This window comes from Mugil cephalus, chromosome 8 (assembly GCF_022458985.1).
Source record: "Mugil cephalus isolate CIBA_MC_2020 chromosome 8, CIBA_Mcephalus_1.1, whole genome shotgun sequence".
Lineage (NCBI taxonomy): Eukaryota > Metazoa > Chordata > Actinopteri > Mugiliformes > Mugilidae > Mugil > Mugil cephalus.
The window spans coordinates 1,783,274-1,806,013 of record NC_061777.1 but is presented as its reverse complement, the minus strand read 5'-3'; the positions used below and the strand labels follow the sequence as shown (position 1 = coordinate 1,806,013).

The 22,740-nt window shown below is 42.2% G+C and overlaps 1 protein-coding gene across 3 annotated transcripts in view; it reads left to right on the top strand.

Moving 5' to 3' along the window:
• Positions 1 to 22,740, top strand: part of fras1 (Fraser extracellular matrix complex subunit 1) — a 216,084-nt gene that overhangs the window by 183,571 nt on the left and 9,773 nt on the right. For all 3 annotated transcript variants that reach the window (XM_047592667.1, XM_047592666.1, XM_047592665.1), the window contains 13 exons: positions 4,272 to 4,535; positions 4,812 to 5,000; positions 5,906 to 6,025; positions 7,883 to 8,062; positions 11,300 to 11,424; positions 13,627 to 13,767; positions 14,333 to 14,560; positions 16,426 to 16,539; positions 17,357 to 17,507; positions 19,731 to 19,890; positions 19,977 to 20,148; positions 21,305 to 21,551; positions 21,815 to 22,159. In XM_047592667.1, the coding sequence (XP_047448623.1) occupies positions 4,272 to 4,535; positions 4,812 to 5,000; positions 5,906 to 6,025; positions 7,883 to 8,062; positions 11,300 to 11,424; positions 13,627 to 13,767; positions 14,333 to 14,560; positions 16,426 to 16,539; positions 17,357 to 17,507; positions 19,731 to 19,890; positions 19,977 to 20,148; positions 21,305 to 21,551; positions 21,815 to 22,159 (2,436 nt within the window). The remainder of the gene's footprint in view (positions 1 to 4,271; positions 4,536 to 4,811; positions 5,001 to 5,905; positions 6,026 to 7,882; positions 8,063 to 11,299; positions 11,425 to 13,626; positions 13,768 to 14,332; positions 14,561 to 16,425; positions 16,540 to 17,356; positions 17,508 to 19,730; positions 19,891 to 19,976; positions 20,149 to 21,304; positions 21,552 to 21,814; positions 22,160 to 22,740) is intronic.

Here is a 22,740-nt window from a genome sequence, read left to right as displayed (position 1 = left end):
CGATCCAGTTGGTTTTAGTGAAGCATGAAACCAGGATGCTAGTAGTGTAGGTATGACATTCACATCTGAAAAAGTTTTTCACACATTTATGAGCGAGACAACTTCAAAAGTGATAAATACCGTGCAGGGAAATGTCTTCTCAAATGGTTTTAAATCATTCTTCACTACGTGTATATATGTCTCTATTAACCCTCAGACTGTGACTATAGCTTCATAATTACAGTTTAATATTAGGCAGGCTGTCACAACTTGTAGCTTGACTATTCGTGGTTCCAGCCTTTCACTTTGAAAATTTCGAGGCACTTCCTGCAGCATCCAGGTCACGATATATTAGAAAAAGCATTCAATTTAATTCAATTTTATTTATATAGCGCCAATAACAATACAAATTGTTTCAAGACGCTTTACAAAGAACAGCCTGCAACCTGCATTCCAGGTGGACACCATTCGTGTCCTGACGTCTTCAGAATTGTCCAAATTATCACCAGGGTCCTGCTCCTGTTATATGATTGATCATTAAAATAATGGTTTAGAGGAGTCCTCAATAGTTCAGAGGGGACCTGCACAGTAGTAGGCAGGTGGTCGTAATGTTATGGCTGAAGCATAACACCCTGTGTAAACACTGACAAATTTTGCAAACAGGATTCAGGAGTCGTTCTACGCTTACACACTGCATGAAGTAATGAAGAGCCCAGCGGAGAGTCGTGTTGAGAAGGATGGGCCGCGTCGATAGTAAATTGTTCTGAATGTGATCGAGATGAACGCGAACAAGCGCTCCCAAACCCATCACTCTCTCTCCCGACACGCAAACAGTTTAGAGGAAGACAAACACGCAGTGCTGCACGCCGGCTTCAGACATTCCTCACGACGCTCACGCAAATCAACTGACCCCCGAACGCTCTGTTTTCCTGACGTCCCCTCAACGTCTCCAAATTGAGTTTTCTTGCCCCAGTCTGCAGGAGCCGGCTGAAAGAAATTGCCTCACAAAAACATATATATACTGTATGTGTGTGTTTCCTATTCAGCAATGAATCACAAACTGGGTAAAAACTTCAATAAGGGAAGAAAACTGCAATAATAAGTGATTTGTCACAATATGGAGGAAATAAAAATATATATTGGGACATGTGGGGGGAAAAGGAAAGAGAAGCTGCAGAAGGAAATTCTACATTTATTTACAAGTAATTTTTTAATGACTCCATGGAGCAGAAGTTATGGTGCATTCACATTACGGCAAAGTTGTTGCCAGTAACTGGTGTCTGTCAACTGCAACGCAAATGTCTTCAGAAAAACTAAAGGAAACTGGAATTCTTTCTTTTTCTTTTTCTTCGACATCAGACTGAATTTCTAATTGTTTTCTTCAAACTCTTTGGCCTCTGTAATGTCTCCACCTCGAAGCCAGACACCTGCTGTGGTTCATTCCTCGTAACAACCCCCCCCCCCACAAAAAAAAACTCCCCCTTAGTGAAAGCACCATAAAGCAGGCGAGTGTACCAGCACCATAAAACCACCGGCGTAAACGACCGCCGTTGGGACGGAGCGAATGATTTCATACGGGACGATGAGGCCAAGGCAGCTCGTCTTTTTAAAACAGCACACACAACCTCTTATTTCTACCTTTGTTTCTTTCTCTAACCCTGTGCCTAAACTGATTGTAACCCCGATCCTAAATACAGTCCAGTCAGGTTTTAACCTGTAGGTATCTTACACTATTTTGGCCATTTTTGAATACTTTTATTAAACAAAAATACCCATAGTGGGTGTTTGTTTTTTTTCCCACCGCAACTTATGATCTGACAATATTTTTTTCACTTTAACCTATAACATATTGAACCCAAAAATACACAAAAATCACCCAATTTGAATTTAAATTAAATTTAAATATACTATTTGTTACAATAAAACCCATAAATATGTTCAATCAATTGTTTTGGGACTTGAAAATGTTCCATATATGAACCTCCTGAGACCCGAGCCTTTATTTGGTCTGTATTTTTAATTTCTCCAATGCATTTGGAATCAGTAGGTCCTAAGAATAAAAACCGAGCATCGTCTCTGAACAGGAAGTAGTAGTTGTGGGGAAAAAACAATGTCCTCATATGTGGACACTGGGATTATTTCATTATATATATTATAATAAAGTCACCCAATGTGTGACAAAATATAAAACTATTTTAATAACTGAACATGGCTGTGCAAAGACAATACAATAGGTCCCAATGTCCTCAAACGAGTACTTACCGATTAGCAATGTTGTAACATAAATAAATAAGGTTTAACATTTGCTACCACTACAAGACAGAGTAAATGTCCATTAATGAGGACAACGGGTTTAAATGAAGCAGAATAATCTGCAATAAAACCTAAAACTGTTAATATACACATATTTCCCATATAAACATGTATATTTAAAGGTGTTTATTGTATTCTGTTTTTGTATTCCTGGAGTCCCAATAAGTGCAAATGTATCATATTTGGTAAATTCAGATGTAATCACCTATACACAAACAGAAATGAACCCACAGGAAAACATGGCCCCACAACATGAGTATTCTCCAAGAATGTGGCCCCCGCAACGCCATAAAAACAAAACCTCTCACACACACACTTTGGAGATTTATCAGAGATAATCTCTTTCTCTCTTTCTAACCCAATAAAGACTTCAGGATGCTGCGACACTCGACCGCACACGCTCTCACGCACTGTTACCTCATCATATCGATCCGGTTTCATGTCAGCCAGACTAATTAATCTGTCCTACTGAAAATAGGAAGAAATACTAAAAGGCCGACAAGCTGAAGATGATCTGAGGTAATTAATTAAGGAAATAAGTCTCATTAACACAATTTATCCACCAGGGACTCACAAACTTTATTCGTCACCTGCATTGTGAAATGTTCAAGTATATATCCGCCAACGTGGAGGTGCAGTTCCTCTGATGGCCTCTAGAGGCCTATAGACCTAAAAAAAAAAATGAATTAAAAACATTATATGGTACAAAAACTATGTTGGCCTTTCATGGCAACTGAAGAGGAGGAACTCATCTGTTTTAATTATATCACAGTTTTCTCAAATTGAGGCATAAAATAGTTTTTACCTCAAGGGGCCAGTACTTTAAAAAGCAGCATGATAAGACATCCAATCAGCCAATCAGAGTGGGACAAAATCTATCACGATCCTCAGACTCATAAATATCAGTTTATTTCTATATAAACCTAGAACTTCTAAGACTGAAATATGAAGAACCAAAAATTGCAGTTCCTCTAATGACCTCTAGAGGCTCCACTAGTGAGTCAGTCCTCGTAGACGTCCATGTTAAACAAACATGTTTACATCCTGGTACAAAATCAATTTTGGGCTCTAATCGTTATGGGGCTCTGCAGGATTAAGGGGCGTGGCTACATTAAGTAGCTAGCTCACAGGTAGTACTTGCTGTATTAAAACCCTGAACTCCACTCGAGCTCCACCTCTTTGACCATGGGTGAATTACGTGAGAGTCAAGGACAGTTCACGACGAACATTTGGCGAAGAAGGCGGTACCTCGTTGTGTGATGTGATGTGATGCAAATATAAAAAGAGGGTTACCTGGGCAACCAGAGCCTGGAACCTCTACTAGAGACCAACCCTCTGATGCAAAGAGATGGATGACGAGAGGATTTCTTTCTACGTGGACGGGCCTTTAGGTGGCACCAGGTGGTGTCAAGATGGCGGCAGCCTGAGACGCACCTTCAAATGAGGTTCCCCCAATCTTTATATCTCAACTCAAACTCAAAGCTGCCAGCAGGTACTGGACGCTGCCCAAATTTGTGATTGTTTATGTTTCTTGTTTGCATCTGTGTTGTTTTGCTGCTAGAAACCAGTCATTTATCCAAATGATTGGTTGGCTGGTGGTTAATGCATGTGTCTGAAGCACGTCCCAACGTGCAATTCAAAGATCCCTTTTCATCCCAGTTCTTCTTTAAAAGAAGTCAGGAAAACACGAGGAATTAAAAATAGAGAGAGCGTGTGTGCGTCGTCATCATTAAGCTCCGGGGTTTGGTCCCAAACCCCATTTAAACCTGGCCTTTGATTTCAGACACGATGTAATTCAGCGGAATCTAAAAAGTCTCATTAGTTTCTACAAAGACCGCCTTGTCTTTCATGTTCTGCTTGAGCGACTCAAACATCCTCCACTCGACCGAGATAATCACGGCATTTAAGCAGATGCAGTTCGAAGCGTTGCACGCACACCTACTTCAGACTCAGAGGTTTCTTCATCTTTTGCTCCCCAGGGAAACTGCGCAGACGTCAGTTCTACTCTCAGCCGCTGGAGAACGGCCGCGTCCTCACGCAGGGCTCCACCTTCACCTACCAGGACGTCCTGGATCAGCTGCTCGTCTACACCCCGGAAACCGTCAGCGGGGGAGCCGACGAGATGGGCTTCACCCTCACTGACGGCATCTACTCCCACACGGGCCGTCTGGAGTTCACCATGGACGTCACGAAGAGCGAGGGCCCCCGGATGACCGTCAACAGAGGCCTGCAGCTTCCAGCAGGTGAGAGGAACGCAAAATTAGGTTTCATGTTAAGAAAATTGTCCCTGCACATTCTTGGATGGTGTCTAAAACTCTTAATTAAGGACATGAAAGGATTTAATCAGAGCGCCGTGTTCCTCTGTGGCCCCCAGAGGCTGTAAGCAGCTACTGTTGTACTGTATTTAAATTTACACCCATGGGAATATCTAAAAAGAAGAAGCAAATGCATCCGAAGCTGGAGGAAGATGAACAAACTGTTCAGGTGATATGATAAATAAGCACTATGTTATTTTGCAGGTTCATCATCTAAGATCTCAGAGCAGAATCTAAAAGGCACGGACATTGACTCGGACAGCCTGAAGCTCCGCTATGTCCTGACTAAAGACCCGCCATTCGGAAAACTCCAGCTGAGCAGGAGCAGTCGCCCCGAGACGGTTTCTGTCAAGGGTCCCGTTCAAAGTTTCACTCAGGAGGACGTCAACAAAGGTGTCGGCTTTGATCTTTTCTTCTTACATTTGTTACTCTTGAGTGATCTGATCTCAAGTGTCCAGGTTAGAGTCCAGGTGTGACCCCATTCCTTGGTTAGTGTGAACCCACGATGAGTCCTGGTCCCATTAAAGATGAGTCCTGGTCCCATTAAAGACCACCTACGAACCAGAAGAGGAGTTGAACTCATTCATTCACCCACTGGCAGAAATGAACCTGAATAAGTGACATCTGTTCATTAGTGATGAGCCTTTTAAAATGGAGCTAAGAACCAAGCTAAACTAGAAACTAATCTAAACTAGAATGAACAACAGAAATTTTTCGGTGTGAGCAGCATGTTGTTAATTATTGCTGCCTCGAAATGTTCGACGTCTTAATTTACACTTATTACGTAAGATTTTTCTGTTACTGCTTCAAACTGCACAGCTTTAAATTACGCAGCATAGTTACATTTATTCATGTACAATAACATTAGAAACAGAATCTGTTGTAACATTCTACTGCACCTCCAAGTGATGTTGGAGTTTATTTGCATAGAAAGAAACTGAGATCAGATCTCACGTCCTGACTGAGGACACATGTGGAGACAGGTTTCAATGGTGGACACTTGGGACTGGATGGATGTTAATGGTCTGAACAAGAACAGAATATTTTTAGGTCCTCTGTTGGATGAGAATATTCTCAGTTTGTTTCCCAGCTGTCACAATTAAAGGCTGTCATGGTTTGGCCAAAAAGCCTCTCTTTACATTCATATTAATATTGATTAGTAAATGAAAAAGGTTGACGGGTGGTTTTCTGCAAATCTGCCTCTAAATGAAACCATTTGTCTTATGATTCATCGCTGTTTAATTAGTCCCAGCAGTCGATTTTAAAGATGATGCCGAGTGTTTGTCCCTGTCCCGCAGGCCTGCTGCAGTACAGCCATGAGAAAGGGGAGAAGGGAGGCAGCCTGTCCTTCAAGTTCAACCTGGTCGATCCGGAGGGAAACAAACTCATCGACCAGTCCTTCTTCATCAGTGTGCTTGGTAGGGTCTCCTCCATCCTCTGTCGCCTGCGGTGCACAAGAGGTCATTTTGTTGGAGAGGAGAAGGCAATTATTCAAGATCCATCCCTTTGTCCTGCACGCCTGAGGACGTGTCACTGCACACCGGACACATCCTGAATAGAAAACGCACAGAGACACTTTATTTAGAAGTTAAAGACAAAATAATGATATCATAGTAAAACTTTTAGATTTTATTAGCCTAGGCTTCCCCGCCTACAAATTTATAACGTTAGTCTAGAGTCCCTCTAATATTTTAGCCTAATGATACAAATAGCGCCACTAACAGCTCAACACCACACACTGGCCGACTGTTGGTTTGGTACGTCTCAGCCTTAAGGATGTGGATTTTACTGCTGTATCAGAACTACAACCAGCTTTTTGTCTGCTTCTGGAACAAACTGTGGAGTCTCAGCCATCCCGACTTCATCTGACCACAAGTTTGTGTGGAATTGCTCCATTGAGACATAGAAAGATATTGAAAGATCATCTGAGCATTGTGTTAAAGAAGTCTGGAAAGAAGATGGCCACCTCCACGAAAGCTCTGGCTTTGTCCGTTAATAACTTGTTGGAAATTTGGTGTGTTCAATATTTACATTTTTTTGAGTACGAAGTGAAATTAAAGTTGTTAAAACTCTGATATTAACTAACATTTGTAAGAACTAAATTTAGGCTATTGAGGTTACATAAATTATAAATGGAACAGATATCTTGAACCAACTCATAACTTTTTAACTAGAATTATTTAAAGTGATGAAAATTTCTAAAAATACAAAAGTTTTAATTGTAGAAAAAAATCCACTATTAATCCCAGTTTGCCATGATGGTTTTACCAGGCTATTGTTTTTAGCCGTTAGCGGGACATGGGCTTGTAGTTCACATATAACACATGAAAAACTTTTCAACGTATGTATGTTGGAAAATACTGTCTTTACGACTGATTTAGAGCAACAACAACTTATCAGAAGAGCTAATAAATGGAATATTAGAGGAGCTTCTAATTACAATTTACACACCAGGCAGCCATCTTGGAACTCAGGCGCGGTGATGGTTCCTACTCAGGAAATCGGACTCCTGGGGGCCTTCCAGTTGAAAATTCCAACTGGGAACTTGGAAATTTTGACTTAGGACACATTTAGCAAAACCAACATCCCTGCCCAACAGTTTTTTGTGGCATAAAGTTTCTGGAGTCTCTCCATTTTGAACTATTTCTGATTGGTTGGAGGGCTACCCTGTTACATGCAGATTTATTTCTCCCTCTGTATCAGTTGAAACACGCTCTATAATAAAGTCCAGATGGAGTGTTTTCAAACTCTGATAAGAACTGAGTCTGGCTGCACCAGGCTAGTTTTCTAGAAGAAATGTATGCAAATGTGCCCTAAAACTAAAGTTGGATATTTTGTCCTCTACGCTGCCTTTGTTGAATCCAGGCCTCCAGATCAGAAGGACTGTCTGTCCCCTCGCAGACAAACAGCCTCCTGATTCTCTCATATCTTCGTCGTTTCTCTTTTCCTCTACGCTCTGTTCTGTCTCTATGTTCATATCTCTTCCTGTCACATCACCCTCGGATGGTTTCTCTGTCCTCCTCTCAATCTTTTCCAATCCTATTGTCCAAATCTCTGGAACCCATATCATTCTTTCACCTCCCTTTCTGCTGTCACCCAACTTAATCTCTTCTTCAGTTCCCACTCGTAGCTGTAGCTCCTCTTATCTTCTCCCGCTGCAAATCAGTTTCAGCTTCAGGCCTTGTTTTCAATTTGCCAAAGTTTTTACTGATTCTTTTCTTGGAGGATCATTTGTTTCCTCCTCCTGCGACTGACCTAATCGTTCTCTCCTCCAGAGGACCGGCTCCCTCCGTCCGTGGTGGTGAACAAGGGCCTGGTGCTGGATGAAAACTCCATGAAGAAGCTGACCACGCTGCAGCTGTCGGCCAGCGACCAGGACAGCGAGCCGGCCGAGCTCATCTACAGGATCACCAAGCAGGCGAGCCTGGGCCACCTGGAGCACGCCTCCAGTCCAGGTAGGGAAGGGTCTACACATGACACATGGGTTTTATTCCATGCAAACATACCCTTTGTTAAATAACAGTTTAATTATATTTGATTCACACACCAAACACTTAATGGAAACTTTATGATGTTGCACGTCTACCACCTGCTCAAGGACAAAACTGTCCTGCTCCAAACTAATAGATTCATAAGCAGTTATTTAGAGCTCTTCCAACAATCCACTGATGCTATTACAACACACATGACTGGACTCAGGTGCAGAGGCAGAAGCAGAAAATGAGTTTATATTCATACACAATAAATTTATATACTGTACTGTGAAGGTGCATTCTGTCTTTCATAATTAACTCTGCACACTCACTCGGTGCAGTGAACCTTGGCCCAGTTCCTCCATCATTTATCCCTCATGTATTCCAGCTGCTCTTTACAAAACAACCACACTCTGTGTCTCCTGCTTCTTTTTGCACCAGATGACCTCAACTAAAAATTTTGTTTTGTGCAATAAAAAGTCGACAAACAGAACTAATCAATTTGTGAAATCACTTTGGAAGTAAGAGAGACGCTGATGCGCCTTCCAGTCACAAAGAGGGGTGATTATTAGCTTCCGTGCCGCTCAGCATTTCAGCCCTGGATGAATGGATTCCCCTCATCGCTCCGTGTACTCGCAGCATGCTAATGAGCTGGATGTTAACGGCGCTGTCCGATCTTCCAGCGTCAGTTCACCTCAGAGCCACAGAGCAGCTCTGGATAATTACCGCTAGCCATTCAGCTGGTCTGTGGCTGCATGCTAACACGCAAAGCTGTGCTCCTGTGGGATAGCCTGGCAGCGTGCGAGGAATGTCAACGGCATAGAAGCGTGGACGGATAAATGGTCTCTCTCATGACCTGATTTTCAACTCTAACGAAGCTTATGACGCCTCTTTTATCTGTTTGTCAGCGGACATCCGCCTCCAGGTCGACAAATCGCCTGATTTACATCGCTTTGTCCTGTTTTCTGCAACTTTTCTTGTTTGCAGGTATCTATCTTATCAAAAAAGTCTAAAGGATGTCTGTGAAGTTTCTCAGTAATCCAGGTCATGGTATATCCGAAAACCATTTTAAAAAAGCAAATGGACTTGTAGAGTTTCTTGTAGAGACGTTTCATCTGAGTGGCTTCTTCAGTTCTAAAGGACTGGTGAGTTTAAATAGGTAACTCTGTGGCTAAAAAAAAAAAAAAAACATCTGAAACTTTCTGAAACTTGCAAAACTCAACAAGTCCTGTTGCTTTTTTAAAACACTTTTGGAAGTCTAATTGATTTTAGACTTGTTTGCTGCTCCAACTTTCACAAATGTTTAGGAGAATCCAAATTAGTGATGCCTTTACCTGCAAGCGCTACTGTTTGCGCTTGGAGACTTAGAAACAAGGAAAAGCTACTGTTAGTTTGGAAAATGAGAAGACCTCTATTCAGCTCCAGTAAGCTAGGGGGCTAGGAAGCGAGGGGAAGCTATTGTTAGCTTGGAAGCTAAGAAGATCTGTAGTTCTCTGGGAAACTAGGAAGCTAGGGTTACAGAAACACTGTTAGCAGGCAGGCTAGGAAGAGGAAGATTATCTACATGAATAAATGTGCACGACAAAAGACAGCAAACAGAATGTGTGAGATAGTTATGAGCTGAAGTTTTATCTGTTATTTAATTAATATAAAATCCCTCCATCCAGAATCTAAATCTGACTAAAAGTCTAAAACGTCCTCCAACAGCAGTCGACAACAAAAACTCAGCATTTTCTGTCACTGAGAGAGTTTAAAATAGGAGTTCATGGTTCTATAACGGAGCCCACGGTACTACTCATGTTTGATTGCAAACCACTTTTAGATTGTTTAATTAATTACGGCCGTCCTCTAATAGGCTCATACCAGTTCATCGGTCTCTCAGAGAAGCAGTCAAGACGAAATAAAGAGGAAGTATCTGCTCTAAAACGCTCCGTCCATTTCTTTCAGATGAGAACCCACCGCTCTGTCACATTTAGGTTTCAGACCTCAGCAAAATATTCAATTAATTTGCAGAAACTCTGCCTGTTAGAAAGCCATGTTCAAGCTTAAAGTTGCAAAGACGTCAGATATAAAACTGTTGGTCTGAGAAAGGTTTTTGTTTGGAGCCGTTTCCTGTCGAGACAAGTTGAAGGCAGAATACGACTTCTTCTCTTTGATTTGATGGAGTCAAAAAAAAAGTTGGATTTTCATCTCTGACTGAGATCTGAGGGAATAGATGACACCGGCGAGCAGGACCGTAGACTTGTTTCCCTGTCAGCGACTGACATGAGGACGACTGATGCTGAAAAGTCTCCGTTATCATTTCTTCAAGGCCTCCGACTTCTCTCCTCGTGATAGTTGACCCGCTTCATTATTTTTTATTTTGGAAACATTCCTCCTGTCAGCGCAGGCAAATAACTTCTCACCCATCCCATCTGCTTAGGGATATAACTTTGATGGGCCGCGTTATTCAACAAGTTATTACCTTCACGTCTGAGTTCATTTTCATGCTCTGGAATGTGCCTTCACGTAACGACGGACCTGACAGGAAATGTGACATATAACATCAGTTAACGGTAAAATGTGGTTAGATTTAACTGCGGGGAACTTATAGGACCCACGCACTTGGATTTCCAGTCATGATAACAAGTCTAGTATTAATGTAGCAATTTATATGAAAGCAAATTTGCATTTATTAAAGCGTCCGCTGTGAAAATGAGATGGAAGTCAAAGAAAATGGATAAATGGTGGAGCTTTTATTAGTATTATTTTTTATATACGTATATGTATCACATTTTATGTTTCAGGCATAAAAATAAATACAGTAGGTATCATGCCAGCAGCAGCAGTGGCAGCAGTTGTTTTTAAGCGACCATCTTTCCATAAATCTGCAGAAATGGAACTCAGAGGATGCAGAAGATAATTTGGTTTGTTTTTAGTTTCATGCTGAGCAATGTTTGATATTTGCACTCGAACCCGATTATGTTTCACACTGAGTTTTAATCTGTGAAAGCATCGCGGAGTGAAAGTGGAGCTGGAGCCTTTTAACTTTAGTTTATTTGCTCATTAAAATGATAAAAATAAAAGCAGGGGAACACTAAGTGGACGCAGTGTGTGCACTTGAAATGGAACGTTAGAAAAAGACAAACAAGAAAAACTTTGTGCGCAAACAGTCGCAAATCATGAGACTTCGTCAGTGTTTTATTTTTTGTTTTTGTACTGTGAATCTTCTCTCTCCAGGAACCCGGATCAGCACGTTCACTCAGGCTGACCTGGCGTCGCGCAGCATCCAGTACGTCCACACCAGCGAAGAAGAGAAGCATGCCGACCAGTTCTCCTTCACGGTGTCTGACGGGACAAACGAGGTGAGCTTGGTCCCAACATGCTGGAGATCAGTAAGGAGCATAAAGAACGTTTCAGGACACCCGGCACCAGTTTGATGCACAATAAATGGCCGACTGTCGTCTTGGTGTGTCACAGCGCAAAGACAGAAATTTGGAAAACAAAAATGTGTCGGTTTATCTGTTGCCTCTGTGATCTGTGTGATATGTCTTCTGTCTAAGAAATGAGTCTGGTGAGGTGTTGGTAACATCAGGTTTATTCTACGTCTGCATTAGACATAAGGGACAATAAGAGAAGGGTTTCATCTTGTGTGGACAAACAGTGCAGCTTTACCTCGAGAGAATCCTCCGCTGCTTTCAGGATCACCCGTAATCCTTCGCTACTACACTACACTACATTACACTACACTGCGCAGTGCCAGCACAGCTTTACCACAGTTGTCCCATTTAGCAGGATGCAACCTGAACCTTTTTAATTATGCTATACCTCTAGTGGATTTATACCGCTGTATCAGAACTACAACCAGCTGTTTGCTGTGTGTGCGTTGTGACATGAGGAGTTGGGGACATGACTCACATTTTGGAACAAGCTGTGGAGTCTTAAGGCTCATTTAAATTACTACAGGTCTAGAGAGCGTACCCTATGCACATGGCCTGAGTTAATTATGCTTGTGTGCTTGTCAGCCCAGCTCCAAACCTCCTTTTGCGGTCTGTGTCGTAACAATGCGTAGTTACGTTTGTGGGGAGGTGCACATCATGCTACGACATTAGGGTCTGCATAGGGTCTGGGCTAACGCTGTGGCCTAATCCGTCTATTAGCCTGGAAGTTAGCCCCACTTCACACATTTTCGAGGGGTGAAGTTGGTCTGGAGTCAGTCCGTAAAGATCTGCTGGGGCTTAAACAGCGATGCAGTCATCTGGACTCTGTGGCACTCAAAGAAACCACGCACACTAAATTCTGCAAAATTTAAAGAGATCCATAAAAATTTCAATGGACACTTTATTATGAATGAAAACAAAATAGCTGTAGAGACATTTTAACAGGGAGGTCTATGGGGATTTACTTGCTGTAGGAGTCAACCTCTAGTGGACATTAGAGCAACTGTGGTTTTACTCTTTTCCGTGCAGCAGTTGTCTATTTCTTTTGACTAATGACTCATCAAAATGAAGCCGCGTGGATGTGAACTAGAAGATATTGAACCAAAGTTTGATCTCCACTCCCCACACGTTTCAGTCATAATCTAAAAATTCTGCCAAATTCTAATTCTAACAAACACCCTCTTCCCTGGTCATTATAGAGCTAAAAAAAGTGGCTCTCCAGCCTCACCCCCCAGTTCGGCTCATGCATAAATTTGCCTTGCTAATCCAAACTAATGAGGACCACAAGGACTTGAGTAAACATGTGAAAAAGGTCATTTAGCCTTCACGCCTGGCTGCCTGCAGTGTGCGGAGGCTATGAGGCCACTGTAGTGGTTAGTGTCTGTGAAGAGCTTTCACTTTTGTTAATTCTCTCCAGTTGGGAGGCCTGTTTGGTTTCATATTGAATAACTATTGCATATTTACTAGCAAGTGTTGTGCAGTAAACTTTATTTTTTTTTTTGGATCTATTTTTTTTTTTTTTGAAACTCCTGGTTGTGCTCAGATCATTCAAGCTTAATATTAAAAACTACGGTAAGTTAATGAGAGTGAAACCAAAGCATGTGGAGCTCTGCTTACTGGCTGGCTGCAGAATATATCATAAGCCCCGCCCCCTCCACGATGACTGACAGTTGCCACTGACAACCACTCCACAAAGTGGTCCCCTAACCCTAAGCTGGAGGCCATGTTAGCCACTGTCACCAGGATTTGTTGCGTTCTGGGTAATATAGGAGCCAAGTTTTAGATAAAACAGAATAATAACGACAATATTTCTGGCTCTGTGCTAAAAACAATAGCCAAGATCTCACATGACCTTTGAAATATGGTTTTAAGAGCAGTGACCTAATTCACATTCATGGCACCTGAGCGCTGTGGAGTTGGTTTTGTTATCAACAAAAGATACAGTCTTTTACCTTTAAAAAATATTACATTTTTAAAAAATATTTACAGCAAAACAACTTCAATTGTTTACTGGGTTGACTAACCCGGTCTGCTGAGGGCTATTAGCCGTTGGCAGGTAATATGAAGCACAAAAAAACTGTTCTTGTTGTGATGTTGCATCTCTTTTATTATTTTGTGTGTCTTCAGGTTGCCCAGACTTTCTACATCACCATCAAGCCGGTGGACGACTCCCTGCCTCTCCTTCAGGTCCCTGGTATGAGGGTCCAGGAGGGAGTGAGAAAGACCATCACCGAGTTTGAGCTAAAAGCCACCGACGCAGACACCGAGGTAGAACACAAAACGGCTGCACAAACCTCTACAGCTTTGTTAGTTATTTGTTAGCTTCTATTGTTATTTTAGCCTTCCAGCTAATTGTAGCTCATCCTAGTTCCCCAACGTCCCAACATATAGTAGCTCCTCCTCCTGGCTACCAAGCCTCCAAGCTAATAGTGGCTCTTCCTAGCTTCCTAGCCTCCAAGCTAATAGTAGCTCTTTCTATCTTCCTAACCTACAAACGTGTAATAGCTCTTCTGAGCTTCCAAGCCTCCCAGCTAATAGTTGCTCCTCATAGCTTCCTAGCCTCCAAATGTATGGTAACTCTTCCTAACTTCACACCCTTGTATTGCAGCGTTCAAGCTAATAGTACCTCCTCCTACATATCTAGCCTCCCAGCAAAGACTATCCTTTCCTAGCTTCATAGCCTCCAGCGTAATGTTAGCTTTTCCTAGCTTTCTAGCCTCTGGGCCAGAAAAGAACATGAGTTGGCTGGAAAGCACTAAAGAGATTCGACTTAATCAGCAACTAAACTGTACCTTCAGAAATCTGGGTGTGACCAGAAAATGATTTCTTTCAGGCCGAGTCCATCATCTTCACCGTAGTCCAGGCTCCTCGTCACGGCACCATCGAGCGCACAGGCAACGGCCAACATTACCGACAGACCAGCAGCTTCAGCATGGACGACATCTACCAGAACCGCATCAGCTACAACCACGACGGCTCCAACTCGCTCAAGGACCGCTTCACCTTCAGCGTGGCCGACGGCACCAACCTCCTCTTCATGGTGGAGGAGGCCGGCAAAGAGGTGTGTGTTTGTTTGCAGGTGGCATAATGTGTGTGTGTGTGTGTTTGTGTGTGCAGACTCTGACCTTTTTATGGTAGGAGGGGTGATACAGCAGTTTTGTGGGTGTGCTTCTGTGTTTGTGAGGACTTGGACAGAGACGAGAAACATTTTGTGAAAAGCAAGGACACTTGTTAATTGTAGGCAAGGTGAAGGGAGGAACATTTTGGATATTCCCTGGAAACGTCTTTGGAAAGGCTCTTCCAAGCCTCCAAGCTAATAGTAGCTCTTTCAAGCCTTCCAGCTAATAGTAGTTCTCACTAGCCTCCCAGCTAAGAGTAGCTCTTTGTAACCTTACAGCTAACAGTAGCTCTTCCTAGCCTCCAGGCATAGTAGCTCTTCCTGGCTTCTTTGCATCCCAGCTAATGATCGTAGCTTCCTTTTAATTTAATATTGGTTTGTGTGCAGAAGTGAGAACATTTTGGAGATATTTGGAAGGAAGCTGAGAAGATGTGAGTGACACTTGAAGAATATAGTGTCTAAACACTTCCTGCTATCCTTAGTTTCTTCTCCACCTTCTATTCAGTGGTTTGATATCACCTGGAATTCATCTTATTAACATCCCCTCTTGTGCATCAGTGTGAACATCTGTGCCGTTAATGTCATCTTTATGGTGGTGGTTATGAGTCGGCTTCAGGGTGAATTGACTCCTCTGCTTGTCAATTTAGCCATCCCCCTCAGCCGTCCTCCACCACCTGTCACTACTAATAGTCCGTCTGATTAAACTGAACGGCGGCAGCACACAGGTAACGATGCTCCCGATCGCGCTCTCCTCTCTGGCTGGTCTTTATTATCTCCCCATCACCGGGAGTCGACACTCGGTGGCTTCACTGCCGCTGGCGTCTGAGGTGAATTTGTTCTGCCCGGTTGTTAAATAATGTATGAGGTCCATAAAGTGCGAGGACGAACATATCCCTCAGACGTGTCAAAGTTGGCCTTAACACTGCGATGGTAGGCTGCTCTTTCTGAATTCCCCCGAAGCACCTCAAACACAACCCAGTGATTTGTAATCTGATACAGGCGGGAGGATTATGACTTTCAGCTTGTGTCAGGGATCCAGACTGTGATGTTTAATACTTCGGGTTTTGTGACAGAAGTTTTCTTGTACATACGTGTAGCTGCTTCAGTCGTGTTCCTGTGCAGCACCCAGGGAGCAATTTGTGGGTCAGATGCTTCCTGAAGGCACTAGTCCTCGAAGGAAGGAAGTAGTTGGAGAGAAGTTGTGTTCACATGGACTCTGTGAGGAAGTTTAAGTAATTTGTTGGGTGTACAGAAGAGAAACTGGAACAAAAGTATCGATCTCATCACGGTAGTATCGATCGGATACTGATACTAGGCGTGGTATCGATACTATCGATATTTAGAGCTGCTTCTGTAACCACTGTGCCATAGCTTTCCTTAAGTTAAGTCTATTCAAAGAAGAGTTGTGTTGCAGGTAGATTTAAGATGTGCCACCAGAGCTCCTAGTAAAGAATGTTCATCAGGGGACTGGGTACAGGACAGTCTTTGTGCATCTTGGCAGAAAGCTGTGGGATATATCTCAAAATCTGTGTCAATCAATGCCAAAACTCAAACTTCCAATTATATTCTTTTCAAAAAGGTTCTAAGCAGTTTTTCTGGATATTTTCCCCTCTATTCAGTTTACAGTGTTTCTGAAGCTTATACAGCTGAATGTTTCAAACATAATCAATGGACATTTTCTTGTCCACAGTCGCGTTTTAGGCAGAAATATCTCAATGTCTGAGTCAATAAATGCCAGAAACCCTTGGCACATCAAGTGTTTGTAGTGCTGTGGTTTTCGTAAATGCATTTTTATTCTGGTTTTCCAGATTGTGACAGCCGCTCCTCAGAAGTTCAAGATCGACATATTGCCGGTGGACGACGGGACGCCGCGCATCGTCACCAACCTGGGGCTGCAGTGGCTGGAGTACATGGACAACAAGGTCTTTATGCAGAAGCTCGTCTCCTCACTTCTAGTTTGGTAGCTGACATCTTGGTCCATCACCAGAAGGACCCTTAAAACATGGGAAAGTTATAGTTTGTTTGGTGGATGCTGTAAAAGTGTCACCTCATCCATTCATTCATTCATTCATTCATTCATTCATTCATCCATTCATCCAGAGGCTAATTAAAGTCCTGGGTGTTTTATTGTTGATGCAAATTATCATCGTTTCATCTTTTCCTGTTCGGCTGCAGCTTCCCCTGACTCTGATTCATATGAAGTCTTTAAACACCAATCAGCCAAAACATTATGACCACTGACATGAGAAGTAAATAACATTTAAAGCATCTTGTGGCAGCCTTCAAAAAAGACCTGAATCTTGGGAATCTTTTCTTAAGAAACCTGATTTTAAAGTTCTTATAACCTCAATGATGAACACATCGTTTGGAGCTTGTCATTGTCTGTAGGTATTTTAACGTTATCACTGGTACTGGATTCATATTATCTTTGATGTATTTGTTGTGTTGCTGTTTTGGTCAGGTCTGTGAGTTAATTGATGTCAGTGGGACTAATCTGGTAAAATAAAGAAAAAAAGTCCATTCTCTGGTAAATCACCACAAGGGAGACCTACACAATATTAGCAAGGTGGTCATAATGTTGTGGCTGATGGGTGTATGCGCAGATAAAAGACAGTTTGAGAGTCAATCAATGCAGATCCCTTTAAATTAAAAATTAAAAATGAACTAAGATGATCTTAAGCTAAAATCCCTACTAGAGATTTTTCTCCTTGACGCTAACTTTCCGTCCGATGTTTTCAGGCCACCAACCTGATCACCAAGAAGGAGCTGCTGACCGTGGACCCGGACACAGACGACGGTCAGCTGGTTTACGAGGTCACCGCCGAGCCGAAGCACGGCTTCCTGGAGAGCAAACTCAAACCTGGCAACCCGGTCACCACCTTCACACAAGGTACACGGCCGCTCGTTTCGTAGTTTTTTCTTCTGCTGCTCAGGCTGACGTTTGTGCAGAAAGAAAAAAACTTGTTTCTTGTTTGTCTTCATTGTTTGTATTTTTAATCCGCACTTTAGTTTCATTTTCTTATGTAGTTGTGTTTAATATCATTAAAATAGTTTCCCAACAACCACTAAATGTTTTATAAGCACCTGAATTAATTATAAATTACAGTAAGAGCACATCTTTATAAACCGTTTATTATTAATAACAATAACTTTTAAATAAGTTTACTTTCACTTTCTAAGAAATTTTAAGACCCACTGAGGATGACTCCTCAATGACTGGTTTGTACATAATTTAATATTTAATCTATAAATGATAAATAGATATCTACTGTGATAAAGTTAAATAATTAAACATGTCACAGATAAGCTTATAAGTTGAGAATGAAGCATCTATAGCAGCATTTACAATCTGCTCTCTCTTAATTTTTGAAATGATTTGTTAATAAACGTTCTAGACGTTTCCTCCTCAGGAAGCTGGAGCCTTGTTTTCTGATGATTCCAAACATTTTGATCCTTTTTCTTCTAAGATGCTTCAACATGAGGGATTTTTTTTTAAAATGTTTGTCACTTCTCTTGGGGCTTTGACCTGCTATGAATTCAAATCATTTTGGATCTCTCCGTCACAAATAAATACCGACATCATTTCACCCACGTTGATGCTGCAGTGCTGCCCCCTGCTGTCCATCCTCCACCTCAGGAATAATTCACAGAGCTGAAGGAAGCGTAAGAGGAGCGATAAATAGGAATGAAAAACAGTCCCGGTAACAAGCCGTGGCTTCACGTGGAGACATTCTCGCTGATGTTCGCCTCCCGGCTGCAGACAAACCTCAGTGTCTGGAACTTGTTGATCCTCCAGGCTGGAGAGCGGCGCTCAGTTCCACACCTTCAACGCTCCATTTGCAGCTCGTCATCATCATTTAGTTGATATCTAATACATGGATGAGGTGGATTTGACCCTAGTTTGGATCACTTCATTTTCTCCAATGTGTGTAACTGAACAGAAAATGTGAACTAATCAGGAATTCATTCATTTTGTCTTTCAAAGTAATGGACCTTCTTACAGGATTATTATCCCTGAGGACATGATTAGTGCTGCATGTCTTCAATGTTGATCGGTAAAACTGCACACAATTTACTATTTAGAGAATTTGTTCCTACAATAATAGACACATTTAAACAGCTTATAAATGCAGTTTATTCAGAGAAATCAAAGGTTTAGTTTCATTTTCCTGCTCATGTTCCATTTACTGTCACTTTATCAGATTGCAGATTCTTTTTTCAGTCGTTTTTCTGTTGGGAATAAAACTTTAAACCCAAATTAATCACGAATTACAACATAAACAGTTTATTAACACACTTAACACCCATTAGTATTATGTGAGAATAATATGATGTAGATGTAAAACACATGGTTAAACTATGTACATCTAAGGAGAGTGTCAACTATCCGCCGTAGGTTACTTCTAAACATTTGTGTCCCTGATATGTGACACTTGAGCATTTACAGACTAAATGTCGGAAACTAATAGTGTTAGCCTAATAGCATAATTGCCAGTCATATTTTCATAGTCATATTTGAACATTTTTGGAAAAAAGAAGAAAAAACACAGTTTTTAGCAGCACATTGGTATTTTTATTGATACTGGAACAATAAGTCAAAAAATGACTTAAGAAATTATCTTTGTCCCAGTTTTGTATGGAAAGGAAATTTTTAATTAAACAATCAATTAACCTCCTCTTTTAAGTCCTGTAGCTCTCCATTTCCACCTCTATTATCATTGTTTACGTCAGGGTTTGACTGTAGCATCCCATTTCTTGGGTTCCAGTAATAAACCCATAATATACTGTATATTTGTCAATATATATATATTTTAAAAACAGTGTTGTGTGCATAGGACCGATGGTCTATATGGCGTCCTGTTTGTCTCTCCAGTGAATAAACCTGTGTTTTTTGGTATTCCCTGATGAACATGGTAGCGAGTGTTGAAGGCTGCTGTTATCAGAACATGCCTGCGGTCATAAAGGATCAGTAGACTCCTCCGTTATTGTCCAATAACTTTCCTTTTCCCATTTCTGTGGGATCGAGACTCATCTTTTAATTTAGGATTTATATGTGTCTGTAAATGTCTGGATTCATGATCTTCATGATCTTCTCTGGTGTTTTCCTTTGCAGCCGACATCAATCTGGGTCTGATCCGCTACGTTCTGCATCAGGAGAACGTCCAGGAAACCATGGACAACTTCAAGTTCCTGGTCAAAGACAGCAAACCCAACGTGGTCAGCGACAACGTCTTCCACATCCAGTGGTCCCTCATCAGCTTCGAGCACAAAAGGTCTGGAACCGGATATCTGTAGCATGAAAACCAGTGGAAGGTCTGGTTCTGTCCTCCGTGTCTTACCTCTTCTCATGACTCTGCAGCTACAACGTGAGCGAGAAGGCCGGCACGGTGGCAGTGACGGTGAAGAGAACCGGGAACCTCAACCAGTACGCCATCGTGCTCTGCCGCACCGAACAGGGCAGCGCCACCTCCACCAGCAGCAGCATCGGGTCCAGGTCAGGCCAGCAGGACTACGTGGAGTATGCCGGACAGGTAGCTTTTATTTTCTTTATCTCCCTGACCAGTTCCCTAACCTAGGGTTTGTCTTTGTCTTGGGGACAGCAACATGTGTGAGTGTTGTTTTTATAGTTACAGGATGAACCTTTACTGATTCAACTCTACATCATTAGAGCCAGAAAATAGGTCCCAACTGTTGAAAAAAAATCATAATTCACATGATTTCAAGAACTGCATGAGTGGTGAAACATCTTCAAGAAACAGCTGAGAAACAGCACAAATGCACTGAAAAAAGGCTGAATCAAGGTTCACCTGAACTTTGGAGTGGCTTCTTTTGTGTTCCAAAATATTTGAAATAATGTTTTTATTAAATATCTTTTTCCTAATATGCTACTGTAATGCTACACATATTTCCACTGTGAGGACATTGAAGAACTTCTTTGTCTTCTCTAGCCTTATCAAAATTTAAAAACATGTGATGAAACACCTTCAAGAACCAGATGAGAATCTCTAAAAACATGATGAAACCAGAGGAGCTGGACTAGATGCTGGTTGATTTGACCACTGCTGTTGGAGCTCCTGTGATCTCATTCGGTGTTTTTTCCTGCACGTGCGGATCATGAGGACTTAATTTCTTGCTGAAGAAACCCTTGGACGCCCATATCTTGGTTTGTCTTCCAAGCTGCTGGTTCGTCTGTATTTCTGCAGAGTGGATCTAACTGCTGAAGGACTGAGATCTGCACTTCCTGGTGATCTGGAGGCAGCTGTACCTTCCTGACTGAGAATCTGTATCTTCAGGCATATTTCCTGTGTTAGATTCCTTGTTTTAGACATTTTTTGTCTCTGAAGACCTTTCAGATGTGCTTTGTATAGACACGAAGCTGTCTTTTAATAAAAAGTACGGACTTCATTAGTGGATTACTGGAGCCAAAATGACCCAATACTCAAAATTTCTTGTGTATTTTTATGGAACCAATTGATTTTAGGTTTTTAATGACTGTTTTAGGATTTGTTTTGTATTTTGTCTGTGACTGAACTAAGAGAAATTGCACTTGAGACCTAAGAGTGATTCTTAATGCAATGTTTCACAAATGCGAGGGGTGTCTGAAAACTTTTGATCGGCGAAACATCTTCCAGAAACTCCTTCTGTTAGATCTTTCTTGAACCCTCCATCCATCGTCTTCTCCTGCAGGTGCAGTTTGACGAGCGTGAGGACACCAAGCTCTGCACCATCATCATCAACGACGACCAGGTGTTCGAGGGCTCCGAGGGCTTCCAGGTGGAGCTGAGCATGCCCGTGTACGCGCTGCTGGGCGGGAACACGCGAGCCGTCGTCAACATCAACGACACGGAGGACGAGCCCACCCTGCAGTTCGACAAGAAAACGTACCACGTCAACGAGAGCTCTGGCTCCATCCACGTCCCCATCGAGAGGAAAGGTGAGTTCCAGTGGCTTATCCGGGACATGTGACCCAAGTTTTAGGAAGATGCATGGACTTGTTTTGCAGGAGATTTATTTTCATCTTGAAAGCAAAGGTCAGACACCAAGCACAACAAACACATCTTATCTGTGAAGGTTATAGTGAATCTAAAAACCAATCTGAAACAGCTGGAAGGCTTGAAGGGTTTCATCACAGTCTTCAGTTTTAGACGCCTGGTGGAGTTTGAAGAAGTTTCAGAGCTTTATTTGCTTCCCTCCCAGGTGACACCTCTAGCACCGTATCCGCCCTCTGCTACACCGTGGCCAAGTCAGCCCAGGGCAGCAGCCTCCAGGCCCTGGAGTCCGGCTCCGACTACAAGAGCCGCGGCATGACCGGCGACAACCGTGTCGTCTTCGGCCCCGGCGTCAGCATGTCCACCTGTGACGTCAGGCTCATCGACGACAGCGAGTACGAGCTCTCCGAGGAGTTTGAGCTGGTGCTGGCGGACGCCTCCGACAACGCCCGCATGGGGGACGTCTCGGTGGCCAAGGTGGTCATTGACGGACCCAATGACGCCTCCACGGTTTCACTGAGCAACGCCACCTTCACCTTCAGTGAAGACGCTGGTATGGACACGGGTCTACTTTCTTCCAGTCTCCCTCCATCACACCTGAATAGAGTCTCAGGATCAGGGATGGGCATCCATGAGAATTTATTGATACTGATGCCATTATCTGTTTCAGTCTGTCCGCCATCGTGTCTTCCTTGTCGTCACATGATGTAAATGACGTGCTATGAGTAAAGATTGTGGCAGTTGGCAAACAACTTTTAGACTAGGATGTAAAGACATGGGATGAAAAGTATCAATGAGGGGCATTGATAAACATGAAAGCTAATGATATCAATGAATTGAACCAGTTGAAACCTTAAAAGAACCGGTTATCAATGCCCATACCAAATCAGATAGATAGATAGATAGATAGATAGATGGATGGATGGATGGATAGATGGATAGATAGATAGATAGATAGATAGATAGATAGATAGATAGATAGATAGATAGATAGATAGATAGATAGATAGATAGATAGATAGATAGATAGATAGATTATATTATAATACATATAAAAAATATATGGATATATGTGGTAAAATAAAATGTATAATTTCTTTTGTACAATAAATCAGTTTAAAGTCAGTATATAAG